The sequence below is a fragment of the Adiantum capillus-veneris genome, chromosome 2 (assembly GCF_014529385.1).
Source record: "Adiantum capillus-veneris isolate H3 chromosome 2, ASM1452938v2, whole genome shotgun sequence".
Classification (NCBI taxonomy): Eukaryota; Viridiplantae; Streptophyta; class Polypodiopsida; order Polypodiales; family Pteridaceae; genus Adiantum; species Adiantum capillus-veneris.
In genome coordinates this window covers 124,296,331-124,318,666 of record NC_140932.1, presented here as the reverse complement: position 1 = coordinate 124,318,666, position 22,336 = coordinate 124,296,331, and the positions used below count along the sequence as shown (strand labels likewise).

At 41.5% G+C, this 22,336-nt stretch overlaps 1 protein-coding gene across 1 annotated transcript; it reads right to left on the bottom strand.

Moving 5' to 3' along the window:
* Positions 1–1,792: 1,792 nt before the first annotated feature.
* Positions 1,793–5,797, bottom strand: LOC147463539 (phenylcoumaran benzylic ether reductase PT1-like). The gene is made up of 5 exons (XM_086489561.1): positions 5,569–5,797; positions 4,025–4,156; positions 3,698–3,938; positions 3,319–3,522; positions 1,793–2,192 (listed from the first exon to the last, which is right to left on the bottom strand). Exons 1-5 carry the CDS (start codon positions 5,743–5,745, stop codon positions 2,029–2,031), a joined length of 918 nt encoding a protein of 305 aa, XP_086345687.1. The 5' UTR covers positions 5,746–5,797; the 3' UTR covers positions 1,793–2,028.
* Between the last annotated feature and the right edge of the window lie 16,539 nt (positions 5,798–22,336).

Here is a 22,336-nt window from a genome sequence, read left to right as displayed (position 1 = left end):
TTGATGTGAAGTGGTTTGCAGGCGTCTCATCTAAGCATGCAAGCGTTATCTACATGGTGGACTCTACGAGATTCCATACGGGCACAAGTGATATCTACATCTCTCTAGAAAGTTGTGAGCAAGTGATCTACCTTCCAAGTATTTATGAACGAAGGTATTGGTTTGTCATACAAGTCACGCCAAGAGCAAGATGTATACTAAATGAGGCAGCAAACATAGAACCACTATGGACGAACACAACGATGATGATGAAGCAATCTGCACGGCAAACAACAAGGCAATATATGCGGCAATATAGCAGTTGTAGTCTCTCTCTTCCCCCACGCCTCTTCTCTCTACTCTTTCTCATCCTGACACAGCTATCATGCGCGGCAAAGACCTCAGTCTCACAATAGGTCATTATATCCCAAGGGGTTCCATTGTTGCTAGATCCCTTGGTTTTTTGGGTTGTGCTATCAAATATGACACATGGGTGTCCATTTGTAGCTTTTGCTATCCACTAGGTCCAGCAGAACACTTGGCAAGGGATCCACTTGATCTAAAGATGTTTGCAAAGCAAGCTTTGGGTTTACCACCTTTTGCAATTTGGAATAGTAGGGTTTGGGACTTTGTTATACATTGCTACCACCTTTCGTTCACCACATTACCCCAAGGGGAGGACTTGTTTTCACATTTTGATTGTTTGAACAATCTTTTTCCTCACTAGGAGATGATGATTTGCCCAAGCACATAGAATATATGCCCTTCATTGTAGGGGACTTGTACAATCTCGATAGTGATATAGGCAAACACACTACGATCGTCTCGACAATCTTTTCCCTCACTATGAGAAGATTGCCCCTCGCATAATGTACACATGCCCTTCATTGTAGGGGACTTGTTATTTTGATTGTGATGCAAGTAAACACACCTCTGATTACTTGAACTCTCTTTTCCCTCTCTAGGACATGATTTCCCCTCTTGAACTCTCTTTTCCCTCTCTAGGACATGATTTCCCCTCTTGCATTGTATAGATGCCCTTCATTGTAGGGCAATCTCATCTTTGTACTTGCACACTACTCAACATGCCCTCACCAACATCAAATGAGGTGTATAAAAAAAGATGGCTCTTGAACTCAAGGGCTTAAAGAGGGGAAAGAAACTTCCTAGTAACAATATGGTTTTAGTTGGCATGAGCGCCTCAATGGCATGTTCTTCACTCTAGGTCTCTAGGCTGTCTCTGTTCGGATGGCTTGAGTTGGCATGCTTTCTCTTCCTTACTAAAACCTTGGCAACGTCTCTAGGTCTCTTTCAAGGTTCTCTATTATTTGTACAAGATTACAAGGTACAGCACACAAGCTTCAAGAATTGTTGCACTACTAGTCGAGAGCTACATGTCTACCATTGTTTTAGGGGTGAGAGAGAGAGAGAGAGAGAGAGAGAGAGAGAGTACTTATGCTAGGAAGACCTATCTTTCAGAGGTGACTATCATCCTCTCTTCCTCGGGTGGCCAAGGCTGTTTTTTAAGCCCGTCATCCTCTCTTCCTTAGGTACTTTCTATTCTCTCAAGGAGACATAATTTTCCTTGGTTAACTTGATTGTATAATACCAATTTTTTTATCAATCTTGGGCTTGCTCTGTAACCCAACTTTGTGCTTGACATCAAAATCGACATCATCCAGGTGTTGAGAGATACATTTTGGTTGAGAGAGAGAGAGAGAGAGAGAGAGAGAGAGAGGAGTATTTTAATGTTGTAGGAAACTATCCCGAGCAAGAGAGAGAGAGAGAGAGAGAGAGAGAGAGAGAGAGTATATTGAACATTTGAATATCGGCGCTTCACATTAACCAAAACAAGCACCAAATTCGTATATTACATGTTATCTAGCTCACAAAAATTTATGCCCTAAAGATACATTACTTCACGTTTAACATAAGATAGTTGTCTATGTCCATCAACGGTACTAGTTGCCCAAACCAGTCCATTTAAGCATATGAGAATCACAATATAAATACATTGTCTAAGGGTGAGTTTATTTTGCTGTCTTAATTTTACAAAAACTTGGCGAGATATTCTCGAGCAGATGTGTATTTGTGGTCTGGGTAGCGCGCCGTTGCCTCCACGTCATTGGGACCCAACTCAAAATTGCAATGATCGCCTTGGATGACAATGTCATGAAAAATTGCTGGGAGAATATTACCAGGAAAAGGAGTCTCTGCAGGAAAGCATACACATCTGAATCAAGTAAGCCGTGAACATTATTTATCTCAGCCACAAGCTGCCCAGCATTTCCTCATCTCTTGTGAAGGACCTTACGATTGGTCCATGGCAAACTTGAATTTGAAATGCCCTCATGATGCACTTTATACCGCCAAAACTATGAACCCATCCATACACCCACACTGGTTTTTTTTATAAAAGGTACAAATGAAGTAGAAACAAGGCCCACACTAACGAGCAGACAGCGGCATTGCCTGCTGTTAGAGAGAGAGAGAGAGAGAGAGAGAGAGAGAGAGAGAGAGAGCTCTTGACTGCTTTGAACAGCAGTGAATATGTGAGAGAGAGAAAGATAAGCTATTTTTATTACTAAGCCTAAAAAGTAGCCTAAAAAATGTGTACAAGATATGATAGGCACCTCGCCTATATCAGTACCTGCTTGATGCAAGCAGGCAGTGCCAACAAAACACACCCTTGACCCCCTATAAGGTGGAGGCAAACTTGACCAAAGGGTGATTGTTATGGCCCCGTCATAGGAGAGAAAACCGAGTCTAGGACACCGGTCTGATGCGTGTCCAGTTTCTGAGTGGTTGTTGTGTAAAATGAGGCCAAGGCCTGATTTGTAAACAACGACCTCCAATTGTACAGTGCGCATAGTCAGTCCATGAGACTAGACTTGAACTCCTCTCCTATGATGTGGACATAAAGAGTGGTGAACCCATCTGATAAGCCTAGGAACAAAGGCTAGGTGCCATATGAGCAGCAAGGGGGTCAAACTAAGCGCGCGTGTCTCAGAGAGAGAGGAGAGAAGAGAAGAAGAGAATTTTAGCGTCGTAGGAAACAATCCTAAGAGACCTTAAAGATCTATCCGACGAGGAGAGTTGAACTCAGACCTGTTACTCAAGAGGGAAATGGCATAACCAATTTACCACACTTGGGTGATAGAAAGGTTATACCATTTTCCTCTTCTTATTAGCGCACGCGCGCACACACACACACACACACACACACACCCAAGAAGAAGAGAATTTTAGCATCGTAGGAAACTATCTGACACAGAGAGAGAGAGAGAGAGAGAGAGAGAGAGTCCTACTCGGTATTTCCCTCTAGAACATTGCACACACCTTGGATTTGTTTGACCATGTCTTCTTCTGTGACCATTACTTTCTCCAGACTTTTGCCAATCATTATCTCCCACATCTCCACCAAGGAGTTCATGCTCACTATATTTGCCGGCGGCCTGAGGTGCAGGGTCTTGTTCAAAGTCCTTGGATCATCCACAGCCTTCATGGTGTATGCTCCCACGTCTTCCTCCAAGACCGATATAACTGCAGCATTCACATAGATCAACAGTAAAGCTTGATGATAAAACAGACAAACCAACCTTTGATAAAAAGCAAGCATCCATTCGCAGGGCCTTCTTTCAAAGTCAATTTGTTTGACATCCATTTGCAACAGCTATATGCTCTAACTTATGTGGCAATTTGGCAGAACAATACTCACACTTTACATCGCCGCTTCCATAAATTGACACCTTGTCTCTAGGCGGTGCTTGTAGGCCATGTTGCAACAAATTTGAGAGGACATAACCTGCAAAACCGTTCGAGACCACAAAGGTGTAGGGTATGCCTGACTCTTCAACCGCTCTACGCACTTGCGCCTTCAATCCAAACACGTGTGTCTTTGCTGGTTCCAAGGCGTGCACACGATCAACATCATTCCCAAACTCAGAGGGGAAAAACCGCTGCATAAAAGACATGCATATTATGAGTACAACCTTCAAAGATACAAATGACATAGGAATTAGCTCTACTGTGTGTGTGGAAGTACCTTGATTGTGCCAACTTCCTTGATCGCTTCCATAATCTTGAGTTGGTCTAGTGTGTTAGACCCAATGGCTGAGATCACCACATCTACTTGCTTGATTGCTGCAACAAGGCTCTCATAATCCTCCAAGGAGCCCTGGATCGGCAAGAAGATGGAAGCATTCATGGCAGCATACAAAAAGGTCACCAAAAGATCAAGCGGCAGCATTCAAATGAGAGAGAAAAAGTCATCTATCCCTAGGCCCCATTCGGACTGCACGGAACCTCAGCGTGCACACCAGGCTTGTCCATAACATGGCACACGGTGAGGCAAATAGTTCAAGTTTTAATTTCGGAAAACTTCATCAACAATTCAGCATTGGCCAATTGGTTTGATCGCTCAACTCCGAGCTGACGCGTCGTGAGATCAATGCTTATCCGCAATCAACGCTGATCAGCTCAATAGAAATTTTTGTGTTCCAGAGTACTAGTGCCCTCTCTCTCTCTCTCTCTCTCTCTCTCTCTTCCAATAGATATATGAGGTCTCTTGGGATTGTTCCTTAGCTGGACTTGGGGATAATGAGCTTCGGAGTACATCAAAGTAATTCGAAAGATTCAGGCCCCACATCAGCCAGCCAGACAAAAGTGGGTGGAGCATGCCTTCTGAGACCCTACAGCTATCCTTTGGGGGCTGTTCAATCTTTACCCAACCCATACATCTATCCAACACCAGACCTAGAGTTCCATCCCCTCATCATCACATTCATCATGAATTTTCTCAAATAAAGCATCGAGATAAATTTTCAAAAATGTCAACCTTGGTATTGTTTAATTCGTCTTTTAAAGAAAAATTTGATGCAATTTTCACATTACTATTTTTCAACCAAGTGTTTCCGATATGGCTCCTCTACTCGGGCCTAAGGAAGAAAGCTTTATAAGCGTCTTCTAGAGCAAAAGTGGTAGAAGTTTAGAACCCCCGCTTCTTGTCAGCAAACTTGGCGTATGCTAGAAAGCTTGAGTTCCAGCGTGAACAATACGAGAGGGGTAGAACACATTGTTTCCCAACTCTGCCTATTTCGGAAGAGCTCTCCACTCTACCAAAAATTGGCAGAGTTGGAAACAGTGTGTTCTACTCCGCTGATATTGTTCGTGCTGAAACTCAAGCTTTCTAGCATACACAAGTTTGCTGACAAGAAGTGGGGGTTCTTATCAAACAAAGCCTCAAGCTCTATCGTTATTCTCATCAGCTTGCAGCTTGAATGCAATGCGTCATGCATGCTTGCATGTGCGAGGCCGTGTGTATGCACATGCCTTGCTCCTTAAAAACACCCAAGAGCAGGAAAGTTGCGATCTCTGAGAAGAATGCATTTGTTATGTGATAAGGTGTGGATGTGTTCGCAATGTGCATATCCAAGATTCCAATTCCAGCGCCTATAAGATTGCACTACGTGATGGCACAAGTAACTCCTCCACAGTACGAAATTAGCTGGTGGTAAAACAGCTTACTGGTAAGCGAAGAAAACCAGAATGCATGCATGCACAGAGAATTAACAGCGTGAAGAAGGGTACCTGAAGGAGAGTGATGCCAGCGGCTTGGAAGGAGTGGAGGACGGGGGGATTAGAGGCGAGAGTAGATGGGCGCACCAGCACGAAGGTGGGGTGGCCTTCTGCAGGTCCGGCCAGAGCGATGTGCCTGCCAATGTAGCCCGTGGCCCCAATTACCAGCACCTTGCTCTTGCTTGCCATGGAATCGACAACCACACTCTCTCTCTCTCTCTCTGCGCCTTAGGCTAACTTAGTCGAAATAGCAATCGCCCAGAGCTTCATAAACCCTGAAGGGGAGGCTGATGTCATGCATGACATGCCGATGCTCCCATCACTTGTTGGGCCACACATATTGTCAAAAAACTCCTTTGGTATACCTTCCAAATTTCACATTACCTTCCAAGCAGAAGTGTGTCCATGGGACTTTATCCAAGTTAGCTCACATCTCCCTTTTTAGCCGGCATTCCTGCACACTTTTGAAGCAACTTTTTTTTAATTCATTTTGAGTCCAGTAAAGGCATGTTCTATTCTCTAAAGAATTGTGTTGGCACTTGTAAAAAAGGTTGCATCATTCTTTTGACACCCTGAGGTCTTGAGATGCACCTTAACTAATTGCATTGGCACTTTTGAAGGTTTCTTCACTCTTTTGGCATCCTTAGACTCGATTCGCACCTTACAGCCATCTTCATAATCTTGGTTCTTCCACTCTTTTCTTTTTCTCTCTTTGAAATGGACAATTCTAGAAAGAGAGAATCGTTTAAGTAGAACACAATTTAATTTGGTGACATTAATCATAGTCATCCTCCTTGATTGCGCACATATACAAGAGAAGGTGAATCACAGTTGCAACTGTAATGAGAATGGTCATGCCAGACTGTAGATTATATGATAAGCAAGTATGATTGCTTGAATTGTCTCCTTGATTTTAATCTTCGTGCATAGAGAACATCCAACTCCTTGTGAGCAATTCATTCATGAGATGCTCAAGTTGATGCTTATAGTTTTCTCTTCTCTTCTTCATAACAACTCTTGGGAACCTCAACATGACTTCTTCTTTCTTCTCTAAACCCATATGTATTAAAGATTTGAGCTACTCCTTGTTAAAATTCAAGCCAACTGGCCAATCACACTGGCATTACTAATCTATTCTTCGTTAATATCCTAAGGGATTAACTAGTACCTTCCGTATGGTAGCACGTGAGTGTGCAATAGTGGGGTTCTTTCATAACTCCCATAAGCGTGTACCCTATTTAGGGATGTATATACCATACATAGGGGAGGTGTCATGAAAATTAATTTCTAAGTACTTATGGACCAATCCGATCAAAGGCTTGGGATCAAAAGGGAAAGTTTTCATAAAAGAGCAAGGATAATTGCTATTTAGTTATCTCAATCATAGGTCAAGGAAGGATAAAATATCTTGAGCATCCTTAAAGACAAAGGAGATGACCGAGAGCAATTATAGGAGTCTAAAAATAGAAAGTAGGTGTACTAAGTTTTTTTAAGCCATTAGAATAACTCTTTGGACTCCAAGTATGAAGTCTGTGAAGCCTTAGGGTAAAATTTCAACTTGCCATAAATTGTTTAATTTTAGCAGGTTAAAATTTAACAAGTTTTGGAAGCATCTTGGTGGCACCTCCAAAGCATTGTGCTAAGGTTTCGCACAAGAGGTGGAGTTATAAAGCCCAAGGGTGAGTTTTATTTTTATCAAAGTTCATCCTAATTTGGCAAGTCCTAAATTAGGAGGTAGGTTGTAGCTTGAGTCAGCTGCATAAAGCCTCCAAGGTTTGTGCAAAGGTCTTACATTCGAGCTTATTAATTTAAAGGGTAAGTTTATGGTTTTTAATAAGTGAAAGAGAAAAGCTAAGTCTAAGGTTAGATCAACCCTGCCATTTTTAGTAAGTTGATCCTAGACCTTCTCTTCCAAGTTGTCCAAAGTAGCTTGCACTTGCTTTTGTGAAGTTGGTGTGTGTGTGTGTGTGTGTGTGTGTGTGTGTGTGTGTGCGCACGCGCGCGTGCACCCTTACTAAAAACAAAAGAGAAAGGGAATGAGTCCTTTTAGGAAAGGAAAGTGGAGACAAGTGTTTGCATATGCAAAGTTGCATTTTTTATTGTTCATTCCTCATTGGTATACTTAGTAAGCATTCCATTTTGAATTTGAGCAAGCGGGGAAATGTGTTTAGCAAGAAGGGCTCGTTGGGTTTTTCTCTCTCAACACTTTTATTTTGCAAGTTTCGAAGGTCGCAAAGCAAAGCAAGCAAACTCTCTCTCTCTCTCTCTCTCTCTCTCTCTCTCACACACACACACACACACACACACACACACACACACACATGAGAACTCAAGAGATAGTCTCAGAACTTGGCTATAAATGCAAATCCAAGCAAGTGAAGCTTCATCTTCTTCTTTATCGTTGTCTTCTACTCTATTATGATAAGCAATACTAAGAGCTTGTTAACATTAACTTGCTTGAAAAATACTCCTTTCACCCTTATCTACCTCTTACCATGGAGTGTTTTCTCCCCGCTAGGGTGTTTAGGGCTTGAAAAGGAGGGCTATACCATGGAATTTTGAAGAACATTGTCTTCTTGGTTGGAGGAAATATTCGCAAGAGCACAAGTCGTGTTGCAATCAAACTCTCTTTGAGAGAGAATTATAATACAAAGACCTTTTGGAGGATGGACCAACTTCAAGCAAATCCAAGTTGCCAATCTTTATTGTGGTGTTCTCTCTGAATTATGTGCATAATTTTAGTGTTCTAATGTGTGAATGTGTAAAGAAATTAGCCCAGCACAACCTAGAGTCTCATCTTTAGTTTCTCTTAAGGAAAACTCTCTCCTTTTATAAAGTTAAAATTTTGTTGAATCTAAATAAAAAATAGATTCTCTAACATTGATATCAAAGCCGAGGTTTCTCTTTTCTTATCTAAGAAGAGATGTTGTTGAGTAATCTATGAAAGGTTGGAGTTGTTCATTGCAAAAGGATAAGTGGGACTGCGATTTATTATCTCGATTGGCATGCCCGTTTACAGGGTACAAAGGACACCATTGGAAACTATGGTCTTATTAATGGAGTCTTTTAAGACATGCCCACAGCTTAACCATTATTGAGCTAGTAGCCCCACGATGGTCACCTAGTCCTCCCAAAAAGAAGAGGAAGTCATCAAGTACTACCTCACATGAAAAGTCAAGAAAAGGAGAAAGAAATCCAAGCAAGAGGAAGCAAAGAAAGCAATCACCATCCTCGCCTTCTGCTTCATCTTCCTCTTCAGCATCATTATCTTATGGCACGGAGGACATCAACTTGCCACCCAAGAGAGAGATGGGTAAATGGAGGAGTTATGCAGCATGGAAGAGGACAGGAAAGCTGAAAAAGTTCAAAGAGGGAGGAAATAATATCACTTTCCTTACCTATGATGGAATCTTTGGAGCAACTAATAAAGTGTTGGCGATGAAGATTTTTCAAAATCTTCAAAGCTCTAAAATGTTTCCATGCATTTCCAAAAGTCAATCCGTTAATGATGAGCAAGTCTATGTGCTCAAGATGAGACTCCAAAAGCATCGAAAGCTCTAAAGATTGCTATTTTGAAGCAATTTCTTGCAGTGATGCCAACAACAAAGTCCTCACGGAATGGAAATCCTGAAGATGATCCATATGAGTCTATTCAAAAGTATGTGAATAAGTTTTGGGAGTTACATCTCAAAGCTACTGTCTACAAGAAGATAGAGTTTGCAGAACAAAAGCAACAATTATGTGTTGTCCTATCTGAGGAGATGAGTGAGTATGTCAACTCACAAAGACCTAAAACTATCTCGACGGTCATACATCACACTATGGTCACCTCAAGGATTCATTTTCAATAAGGGAGTAAGAAAGGCTCAAATCCAACAAAAGCTAAGGAACCAGCTGAGCCAAAGGGGAAAGAACAATGCGATGCAAAATTCTCCCAAGGCTAACAACAACAACAAAAATAATAATAAAGTAAAAAAGTCAAATGAAAAAGGCTTAAAGTTAAAAGCAAACTTTTGTCTGAAGAGGTTGAGCGTTATTGTAAAGATAAGGAATGTTTCAACTGTGGGATGCAAAGTCAAGTTTCTCATGCATGTCCTAAGAGAAGTGAACATAATGAGCCTCCTAGAGCCACCATGGTGGGAGCTTGTTGAGCCAGCAGAGGATCACAACCACATTTTTGCTCACACTCATCATTTTTGTAACCATTGATTGTAATAAATGTCTTTCCGACATTGATTTTGAATTGAGCCATTCATTAAGTAACGGGACTCAATTGAGTTTCCAGCTTGTAATCCCGAAGTAATTTCACTTGCTGATGTAATTAGTTAGAGATGTTCTCACCTCCAAGGCTGAGGTATATAAGCCAAAGTTTTTGTAACCTAAGGAATTCAGTTTATTAATCAAAGTGAGTTTTTGAGCGTCGTGACTGTGTCAGAGAGAGAGAGAGAGAGAGAGTCTTATCTACTTGCTACGCGAGCTACGGAGCCGCCATTGGAGAAGCGACACCGCCATTGTGTTAGCAACGGCGAGAGCTACGCACAGAAACCAAGAGTGCACGCTATCGGCTTCTATGTGTGGTAAGTTCCTACGAGCTTCGGTGTGAGTTTTCTTCCAACTCGTGTGTCGGAATAGAGCGTGCAGCATATCTATAGAACCACAACGAGTAGAGCTACACATTAGTACCATCGGGGTCAAGTTTCGATCACCTGTATTTTTCGGCCTGTCTTCATACGCGTTTACCGCACGGAGTGATTATAGGTTGCTTTTGCAGTTCAAGTCTTTAGGGTGTTGTTCTTACCTAGTGTATAGACTTCCCCTTGAGTTTGAGATCGATTCAATGATTCTAGATCCTGTTTCGTATAGCATTCGTTCGTAGTACGGATTTCAGTCACTTGCGTATTGTAGAACTTAGATTTGATTTCCTTAGTAGTGATTGTCATTAGAAGGTCGAGTAGGTGATTTGACACCCACCTAGTTGTTTCCATGCGCCTGCGGGTCAAGCTTCGTCCTCGTCTGACAAATTCTGTTGTTGGTTGAGTTCTCGCTATTTAGCTTCCGCTAGCGGCGTAACCGCCTTAACATTTGGCGCCGCTCCCGGGGATGAGAGCCCTAAGTAGGTGACCTTAGACTAATCCTACGAGGTGAGTCGTATAAACTACTTTGTATAATTTAGTTAGAAAAGATCTAGGAGTGGTGGACTCCGAAGATCTCGAGAGATACTAGGAAGTGGGGTATTCCTGGGTCTTCCGTGTTGACAGTATTTTTAGCTTAGCTTAGATTTGTTTGTTGTTTTGTTGGTGTTGAGTAGTTGTTGATAGAAGAGGAATTTGCTAAGTCCGTGAGTGGTAGTGGATCTCTTTAAAATCACAATTACCAAACCCATTTTATGATTAGGAATAGCTTAGGTAAGACTTCATTTGATCCTGATCTAGAGCTAGTAATCATTGGAGTATTTGTTTGATATGGTTGATTGGATGTTAGATCACTAAACCGTCGAGTTAGTAGTGAAACTTGCAATAAACAAAAGTCAGAGAAATTTTCTGTGTATCTGGAAGTTGCCGAGCACTTGAGAAAGCTTTAGGAAGGATTCTGTGCCAAAAAACTGGAAATCTGCAACTTTAGACATCATACGCGTATGATGTCTAAATGACCTAACAGAGACCAAAACAAAATTTTTGACTTTACCAGAGTGTTCAAAAGGGGAGTTATACCCTAATTTCAACTTAAAACAAGAACATTAACACTCGAGGAAACCCAAAAAGACAAGTCGGAGTCCAAGAAACGCAAAGAATATGAAATTTTGGATTCAGATCTTGTTTTTACATTCAAACCTGATAAAAACACTTGAAACTCAATTATAAATATTGGAGAAGGCTTAAAACCAAGAATAGTCAAAATCTGGGACAAAAGACATCATACGCGTATAATGTCTTTTAGCACATCCACTGCTTATTTTTTATATCTGACCTGACAAGATTGTTACAAACACTGTAGAAAGCAAAAATATCAAGTCTTGACCCAAACTGATGAAAAAGACATCATACGCGTATGATGTCTTTGACCTAATTTTGGACATATTTTGATACTTTGCCAACACAGATCCATTTTAATAGCTGTCTAGAGGTTATATTTCAAGTTTCATCCCATTTGGATCACAATTGACCCAAAACAAGCCAAAAGCGGAAAATTGCCAAGAAAAGCCTAAATCAGCCATAACTTGCTTAAACAGAGTTCAAACTGAATTTTGTGAGTGGACTGAGCATAAGGGGGCTACTGAGGGTGAGCATAACCAAAATAGTCTAAATCTGTGAAAAAAGACATCATACGCGTATAATGTCTTTTTCAGCATAACTGCAACAAAATTCTCACTTGATGAAACAGAAGTTGTCCAACTGACAAGATTAAACAATTGACCAAGTATCAGTCAGTTTGGATCAATTCTGACCACAAAAACTTGGGGAAAACAAATTGCTGAGACGGAAAAGTTAAAGTCCTTTAGGGGAATTGATGAATTTGAGATCGGGCAGGAACCTCCAGAATAACCAACCAAAACAAGGGGAACCAGCAAGTGTCATATCAACCGAGGAAAGTGTAAACCAAAGTTGGGTGCAACCATTAGAGCCGATCTTTGAAGGAAGTGTCTCTGATACTTCTTCGGAGGGATCTTACGAGATTTTCACCGAACACGTGGAACACCTGAACCTGAACAACAGAAAAAATATGGCAGCAGGATCATCAAACCCTTCCGCCACCATGAAGCTATTGTTCATAAAATACCAGTACGACAATGAGCAAGGTGCCAAGATCTACAAGGATGGAATGGACCGCTATTGTGTAAAGATAGAAGAGAGACCTAGTGAGTTCAAGGACTTAGTGCCTGTGAGCTATAGCGGAGATAGATATCTAGATGACGAGGGTACCATGTACTTGGTAGTCCTAAACCCTAACATTGTGGACAAGTGGGGATTGATGGGCACCAAAGCCAAAGTAGATGAAGAACTTGAGGAGAAGCACCAATAATGAACTTCCCTGATGCGAGGTTAAGAAGAGAGAATGAAACTACAAGGATCAACACTGATAACATCTATGTGGGGCTATACAAATATAATAATGGGGAGCAAGATCTCTATTATAGATGTGAAGAACCCTACACCGGAGAGTTGACAGACCAAAAAAGACTTTATGTCTTTACCTACACAGAGGGATCGGAAGTGAAAAGTGCCGTTTACGACAAGTATGGGAGGCAATACTCAACAATGGGCAAGAAAGAATTAGAAGGATATACATACTTTGGGGGACCACTACATCAGTATTATGTTACTTCTAGCTCACAAAGACAAGCACCAACAAATGGAGTGCAAAACCCAATGACAACAGGAGGACAAAGAACTCAGGCTGCTGACTCTTTCAATCAACCTCAGTACTCGAAACCCGGACCAATGGGATCATTACATTCCAGAGAGTCAATGGATACGAATCAAGGTAGTGCAGTTCCAATCCACACATATACCACTCTAGGTCCAATGGTTCGAAGCGGAACCATTACATTTACCTCCTAGTAGTAGATTCAGGGCAGGGGAACCGACAAGGGTAACCCATGAAGTCCATGATGCTAGAGAAAGCTTTAGCCAGGACACAGGAGCAATGAGATTGGTAGCAGACCATAGACGTATGAGCCCATCTCAAGTAGCGAGGTGTATGCCAAAGAAGTATGGTGGTTCGGGAGATCCGTATGCACATGTGTCACTCTTTAAGCAAGTCTTAAGAGCTGAGCAGATAACAGATTTCCATACACAATACGAGGGATTTGGTCTTACTCTAGAAGGTACGGCATTGACATGGTTTCAACCACTGAACATAGGGGGATTCCATGACATTGACCATTTGCTAAGAGAGTTTGCTGAGGAATTCTCAAAACGAGGGATTAAGCACAATACGGTCTCACAAATATATGCTTTTAAACAGAGAGAACACGAAAAAGTGAAGGAAGCTTCACTTCGCTTCAAACAATACATTGAGAGATGTCCAGTACGTGAACGACCACAAGATGACAGACTATATGTTCTCTTTATTGAGGGACTGAGAAACGACACTCTCAAGAAGGACTTGCACTTGAAAGCTTGTACAAGTTTCGAGCAAGTGACGAGAGAAGCATTGTACTTAGTGGATAACTGTACGGTTTATGGAGAGGTGTCAGCGGATACAGATTTTGCATCCAGTAGCTCCTCCTCTGTAGAGAGCGAGACTACCACAAAAAAGAATGTTCAAACAACAACCATGCCAAATGTAGAGCAAATGATAGAAGATGCTCTAAAAAGGATGGCACCATACCAAAAACCATTGCCAAAAACACTGAAATGGTGTGCTATTGAACAAAAATGGACAAACCACCCAACGGAGGAGTGCTATTACAACAAAGGGTATGTAAGGGAGCGTCAGTATGCACCTCCTGCTCAATTAGCACCACCTCAAGTACATCCAGTACCTCGATACCCAATGGGAAATGTACCAGGACCTATGGGGATAGAAAGACCGCAACCGGTATTGGGACAACAACCACCTTTACCAGGAGCAAGACCAGTGGGCATTAGATATGCACCAACCTTAGAGAATCAGGAAGAACAAGCCTTAGTGCCTGTTCAAGCCTATTATGAAGAATCTGGTGCACACATGTCTCCAACTGTGTATTACCCACCAGAAGAACCCAAACAACGAGAACCATGGGGCATGATTGGGAATGTTGGAATACCAACAGTTACAAGTGCTTCTGATGAAGAGAGATACAATTTGGACGCAAGAACATTGATGTTCATAGCTCATGGAGGGTTAACAGGACAAAGACCATCCTATCCACAAAGGACGAATCAAATGGGACCAAGACCAGCACTAGGACCCTGTTACAAGTGTGGAGGTGACCATCTGATGAATGTTTGTCCACATACGGAAATCATTAGAATTAACGCTTATTGCACTGAGTGTGGGGTTACTCACTTCATTGAGGATTGTTCAAAGAATCCAAACAAAGTGCAAAAGACGACATTGAATATGCTAGAAACTATTCCTACCAGCAGTGGGTCTGAAAATGAAACTCTGATACCAACGCAAGTTGTTACTAGAGCTCAAGCTAAGAAAACCACTAGAGAACCTGAGAATGGAAAGTTAGCGACTGAAATGGTTAGTCAAGGACCGCGGAGTCAGAGAAACACATGGAAAGCTAGAAAAGCACGCATGAAGTTGAGAAAAGAACGTGAAGACGCTATTCTAGCTGAGGAACTAAAGCGAACTAAAGATAGATTAGAAAAACTTGAGAGTCAAAACGGGAAACGAGAGATGAGCCCGGAAAGAACGAAACAAAAGAGTATCAAAGAAACAACGAGCTTAAGCTCAGGGGGATCAGTGCTAGTCGACAAAGTACACGAACCATTGGACGCACTGATGAGAGCTTACGAAGCTAGGTTAAAGAACAACCAAACACAAGAACAGAGGTGGATGACATACCCAAACGCGGAATTGGAAAAGCAGAGACTTGAAATGTGCCAGAGAATGATCGAGACTGCACAAGCCTTATTAGAACCACCAAAAGAAACAATGAATTGTGGAACGAAAACCCAATTCAGCAAGAGACTATGTTTCACGGGTAGCTGAAAAGACTCCCAGTGCACAAAAGCCTGAAAATACACACAAGGATGACCGCATAGTGTTGAACACAACCGATCAGGAGATAGAGAGTTTTCATCCAGTCATACAGAGGTCTTACGGAAGAGATGAGGATTACAATGAATTTTGGAAACAAGTGAGAGAGGCAAACTTTGCAAACGAGCTAAGTTGCCAAGCTAATCAGACAAATTGGGAAAAGGACATCAGGAATCCTCCCATAGTGGAATTTGAGGCAGGATCTCAAGTGGACTTGGATCTGCAATCTTACTGGGGAGATGGGGGCTCTGTTAGAACAATGGAGAGCAAACCTCATTCACTGAATACCTTACCTTCATACTTAGGAGAGTATGAAGCAAAATCCGAGACTAGAGCACTTCCCTCACGAAGAATCTCATCAGAAAAAGTCATGGACTCGCAAGGATTGATAGAGATCTTGTCAACACCAGTGACATGCACTATCACTCTAGCTGAGCTTTTGAGGCTAAGACCACATATGTGGACCACTGTAGGAAAATGCTTGGAGAAATTTGGGATAAAAGACCCAACATCGAGACTGCAAGAGGGTATACAAGAGCTGAGCAAACCACAAAAGAACGCTAAGCCTGTACCCTTAAACAAGGTCGGAGAGTATTGCGAAGGTGAAGAGGGGAATACAACCTTACCAGTTGAATTCCAAGGAGTGAACACGATGGCAATACTAGACAGCGGAGCTGGGGTAGCCATTGCTACAAAAGAAATCTGGAAAAAATGGGGGAAACCAGCAATAAGGAAGACTAGGTTGAAACTCCAATTAGCAGATGGACACATGGAGAAACCTATGGGGTTATTAGAGAAAGTTGTAGTGACTTCTTGCGGCATTGAATACGAACATACTTTTGCTATTGTCGATTTTGGCAAGGAGAATAACTATGATATCATATTGGGAAGACCATTCATGAGACAATTGAAAATGGTCCAAGATTGGGGCTACGATCACATATACCTGAGAAATATGGAAACCACTACACGTGTGAACCTGAAAGACCATAGCTACAAAGATGTGAACCGAACACCGGTGGAGGAGTTTGATTCAGCTACTTTGGCGGGATCCGAATTTCCAGCTTGGTTAGGTAAACCCAAGGAGTTATGGATGTGTGGAGCCTCGAAATGTGGAAGTCTGAGGCGAGAAGAATGTGTTTTAGAAAGGGCTATCGAAGACGAAGCTTATATAGGAGAACCCTTTCCAGAGGACACGCTTAAACCATTAGAGTGGACACACATTCTAGCAACCCTAGATGTTTGTGCAATTCCGGATGGTCCCACAACAAAATTTTGTGACAAGGACGGGTACGACGTGGTTCCGTACTTCATGTTGAGAACTGTACTCGAAAAAGAAACTGAAAAGAACGATACACTGGAAAAGGAAGATGAAGAGGAGGTGTTTCACGACATTCCCGATCATCCTGAGTGGGGAAATGAAGCAGACAACAAGTCAACGGACAATTCAAGCGGAAACGAAGAAACTATAACGGATGTCCGATTTTATGATTTTCCGAACCAAACTAAACAACGCCAGAAACGCTATAGAGCAAAGAAAAAAACAAAGGGGGTTAGAACCAATCCGATGCCTAGAATAAGAGGAAAAAATCAATTCCTAATGCTAGTAAAGGCGGAAGATTGTGTTAAGGACAAGATTTCTGGAAGAATGAGAGGCAATGATCAAAAGAGCTTACGAAAAGACAAAAGAGGCTCAAGAAATCAAGTTCAAAGGAATGGAACGAAAACTGAAACAGAAAAATCAGAAAAGAACAAGCGCAACAGAGAACACACGGAGTCCAAGCTAGAACGTAGAAACAAGTACAGAGAGCTCAAGAAAACTCTGAAAGAAGTTTGGACGACAGAAATTGAGAGTGGAGAGGACGAAAACGCCAAAATCAAGGAAAACATGGATGTTCCCTCTCACTATAGGAAATTCACAATAGAGGATAGGAAGGTGGTATTAACCCAACCTATTCGAGAGAGAAGGGAGAACGAATCTTATGACGGACCGGAGGATGCAAAAAAAGTTGATTTAGCAGCTCCAGGTGAGACACCTAGACCGGTGTACATAGCCACAGATTTGTCTCCAGGCGAGGAAGAGAGACTTTTGAGTCTTCTCAGAGAGTATAGGGATGTGTTTGCATGGTCTTATAAGGACTTAAAGGGAGTTGACCCATCGATATGCCAACACACAATCCCACTGAAACAAGACGCAAAGCCTAGCAGACAGAGACCATACACATATAATGATACGTTTGCTAAGCGAATCAAAGAAGAGATAGATAAGCTAATGGAAGCTGAATTCATATACGAGATTGAACACACCGATTGGGTATCTCCAATTGTGGTAGTACCCAAGAAGAACGGAAAACTCCGAGTGTGTGTCAACTTAAAGAAAGTGAATGCTGCAACAATCAGGGACAATTATCCCCTGCCGATAACTGATCATGTTCTAGAGCGTGTATCAGGGAAAACAGCATACTCCTTTCTTGATGGTTTTTCAGGATATAACCAGCTAGCCATAGCACTGGAAGATCAACATAAAACAGCTTTTGCAACGGAGTGGGGAATTTATGCTTATCGGGTTATGCCTTTTGGTCTAACCAATGCTCCCGCAACCTTCCAGAGGCTGATGACGCATGCTTTCAAAGAATACTTAAGGTTGTTTCTAGAAATATACATGGATGACTTATGTGTACATTCTCTTCTGAGAGATGAGCATCTAGAACACCTAAGAAAAGTATTTGAGAAATGTAGGACATATCGCATTTGTCTCAATCCTGAGAAATGTGTGTTTATGGTCCGACAGGGCAGAATTCTGGGACATATTGTCTCACAAAACGGAATATCCACGGATTTAGAGAAGATAAAAGTTATAGTGGATATGCCTAGACCAACCAATGCGAAACAAGTACAGAGCTTTATGGGACATTGCGGATATTATAGACGATTCATTTACATGTACGCTATAATAGGCCAACCACTTTACAGGCTAATAGTGAACTTTGAATGGACAGAGGAGTGTGAGGAATCATTCAAGAAATTGAAAGAGGCACTCATTACTGCTCCAGTCTTGAAATCACCAGATTGGGAGAAGATATTCCATGTGCATATAGATGCTTCGGCATATGCAATAGGATGCATTCTGGCTCAGCCAGAAGAAGGAAACATGGATTTTCCTATCTGTTACGCCAGTCGACAGCTCAACAATGCAGAGAAGAATTACACCACAACAGAGCGAAAGGGATTAGGAATGATATATGCTGTGAAGAAATTTCGGCATTATCTTCTAGCCAACAAGTTTGTGTTTTTTACGGATCACCAAGCCTTGCTCTACCTAGTGAATAAACCATGCAATACCGGGAGAATAGTGAGATGGTTCATTATCTTACTGGAATTCGACTTCACGGTAGTAGTAAAGAAAGGAAAAACACATCTTAGAGCTGATCATCTTTCGCGATTGACGAATGGAGAAGACCCTATAGGAGTAGATGACGACATGCCAGACGCGTACTTGTTCAACATAGAAATGATACCGAAGTGGTCTCAAAATGTCGTTAACCTATTAACCTATGGAGGAGAGTTTGATAGAAGAGAATACAACCAGAAACATATTGCTATTCAGCAATCCAAGAATCTTCAATTGGTTGCAGGAAGGTTGTATCAATTGGGAAATGATCATGTTTTACGACTATGCATCAATCCTGAGGAATATAATATATATCTGCGCGAAGCACATGTTCAGGAATGTGCATTTCATTGTTCAAGAAGGAACACATATAGGAATTTGTTACAATTGGGAGTCTATTGGCCAGGAATGAAAGAAAGCGTACATGAATATGTCACTGTATGTATTGTATGTTCATCAAAACCGCCAGCAGAGTATTCGACATTATATCAGATAATGATCGCTCCGGAATGGAGTCAGTATATTGTTGAATATCTCACAAATAGAACTTTCCCAGAAGGAACGTCAAAAGCTCGTCAGAAATCTGTAGAGACAGAAGCTAGAGATTACGCTTTAATAGGAGATCAACTCTATAAGAGAGGTAAAGACAACCAGCTTAGGATTTGCGCATCAGAGTCTGAGTATGTGATAATCCTGGAGCAAGCTCATGGAGGAGTAGGTGGAGGCCATTTCTCAGGTGATAAGACAGCAAAACTTGTCTTAGCCGCAGGAATATGGTGGCCAACATTACATATGGACGCTGAGGAATACGTTAAACGGTGTGATGACTGTCAGCGGACCAAAGTACCACTTAAAAGAGATGATATGCCGCTTAGACCAATGATGGGGGCAAGAGCTTTTGCAAAATGGGGGATTGATTATGTCGGACCCATTTCACCTCCTGCATATAAGACTCATGCACAATACATCGTTGTGGCTACAGACTATCTAACAAAGTGGGTCGAAGCAAAGGCAACTCAAAAAGCAGATGCCAGGACCACGGCACAATTTCTATATGAATACGTCTTTGTACGATATGGATTGCCAATAGAAATTGTGAGTGATCGAGGCACACATTTTATAAATGAAGTGATAGAGATCCTTCTAGATGAATTCATGGTAATCCATAGGAAATCAGCCCCGTATCATCCACAAGCAAACGGACAAGCTGAAGCAACAAACAAAACCATATGCACGGTCCTCACGAAGATTGTATCTGAGTCGAGAACTGACTGGGACCAGAAGTTGCATTCAACATTATGGGCATATAGGGTAGCATATAAAACATCAATAGGAACGACCCCATATAACATGGTTTTTGGGCTAAATGCTATCTTACCAATAGAATTCTTGATTTCAACCTTAAGGGTGGCTAAGGATCTAGAGTGGACAGGGCACGAGCTTTCTGATAGAATAGATGACCTGGAAAAGCTAGATGAGCTTCGCCTAAAAGCAGTAGCTTCTATCTACGCTCAAAAAAGGCGACAAAAGGAATTTTTTGATAAGCATGTGCGGACTAAAGAGTTTAAGGTTGGGGACTATGTCCTAGTTTACACTCTGAAACAGCATGCTAAGAAGCTTAAAAAGCGAGGGATGGGACCTCTGGTGATTAAAGATCTATCACCAAGTGGAGCCGTCAAGCTTGCTACATTAGACGGAGAAGAAATGCCCAATTGGATTAGTGGATGCAGAGTGAAAAAGTATCTTTTGCCGCTAACCCAAGACATGCTTCTCAAAATACATCAAGAAAAGCTGCGTGTCCAGAAAAAGAAAATGATTGTGGAGGAAGCGCAAGCCGAGGCGAAGGAAAGAATGGAGAAAAGAAGACTACTGCGTCAGAAACAGCGCAATGAAGGAGCAATACGAATAAACGCAGTCAGTATAACAGAAATGGATAATGACAAAGAAGAACCCATCATTGAATGCAAAGTAGGAACCAACCAAATCAAAGCCAGAGCACTATTGGATTCAGGAGCTCAAGCTAACCTACTTTCACTCAGTTTGTATAGACAATTGACAAATGACACTAAACTACAAACTGCCAAGCAAGAGTTAAAGAGTTACTCTGAGAATTCAATCAAAACTGTCGGATGCACAGTTTTACATATACAGATTAACCAATATGTGTATCCTCATATGTTTTACGTGGTTGAAGACCAAGCTACACAACATCCATTATTGCTAGGACAACCATGGCAGAAGCAATACAATGCAATGATTGACTGGAGTTCTAAATCAGTGCTTATCAAATACGAAGGTGAAAGTCAATCAGTTAAGTTCACCAAAGGAGCAGAGCCAACTCCAAAGGACGAATCCAAAGACAAAGGTAAACAACAACCAGAGAAAAAGAAGAAGCAATGGCAACCAAAAGTTTCTATACAACCGGATTACTCTTCGACGAGGAATTCTCAACAGTGGATAAGGAAGACAAGCAATAATATAACAGCTCAACCTTGGGAAAAAACGGAGTCAAAGTTGGTATGGAGACCAAAAAAGGTTGTGCCAGAGAACACAAAGGTGGAAAACAGAGTCTTCAATACCAGACAACAGAGTGATTCCAGACAATCAAGGACAGTGAAACAGATCTGGATTCCAAAGAAGTTCATGACGGCACAAAGCTATAGCAAGCAAATTTGGATCCCAAAGATTTGTAAACAGGAACTCCCTTCAGTACAATCAACGGAAACTCCTAGGTATTTCAAGGCGAGGAAATCAACACAAAGAACAAAGCAGGTTTGGGTCGCAAAGAGTTTGTGGCAAGCACAAGCAAAGCGGAAGCAGATTTGGATTGTGAAAAAGAACAACAAGGTAAAGAAGAATCCATCTACTGATTCTACTACCGAAGTGCCAAAACCAACCCAAAACCCGACCACCAATCTTTCAATCAAACAAAGAGCAGCTTTATTGGAAAGACTGTTGTATCATCGCTCTGCAATTGCATTGGGAACTTATGACCAAAACAACTACAATGCTTCGCCCACAGACACTTCATAGTCGTCCGGGAGGACTCAGACTAGGAGGGGGGAGGATATACAGGTATACAGGAGTTACAAAGCAGCTACAAGCGCCAAAAACAAAGAAAAACAAAAATTATATTACAAGGGCAGTGTCTTACATGATTTTGCAATTTTTATGTTTGATTGCGGATATTGATAATATTTATGCCCTTATATACCTTGTTTTGCAACAAGAAGAGATCAAATGATGAATTTGGGTCTCTAGACGTGTAAATATCACTAAATAAGAGTGTTTTTGGAGCTAAAAAGTGGAAAAAAGTGGTAATCCAAGTCCAAAAATCACAAATAAGTGTATATTCGTACACACAGGGTTACCAGCTATTTATCGTGTATGTTTGGAATTTTTTGGCTTCAATTTGCTATTTTCCTTTATTTTTTATGATTTTCTTAATAAAAGTAAAAGAAAAATAAAAAAGCAGGTGAAATGAGATCGGAAAAAAGAAAAGAATAGACAGTGATGGTCCTAATGACAAGGGCAACCCATGGTAAAAATTGGGTACAATTCTGAAAAAGTTGCAGAAAGCCCGAAATGACAGAATTTTGGCAAAGTGGACAGATTTCTCAGAAACAGGTCAAATGGAGTCCAAATTGAGAAATTTCAAATCCTAAAGTGCATTTCACGACGAGATAGGAGCACATG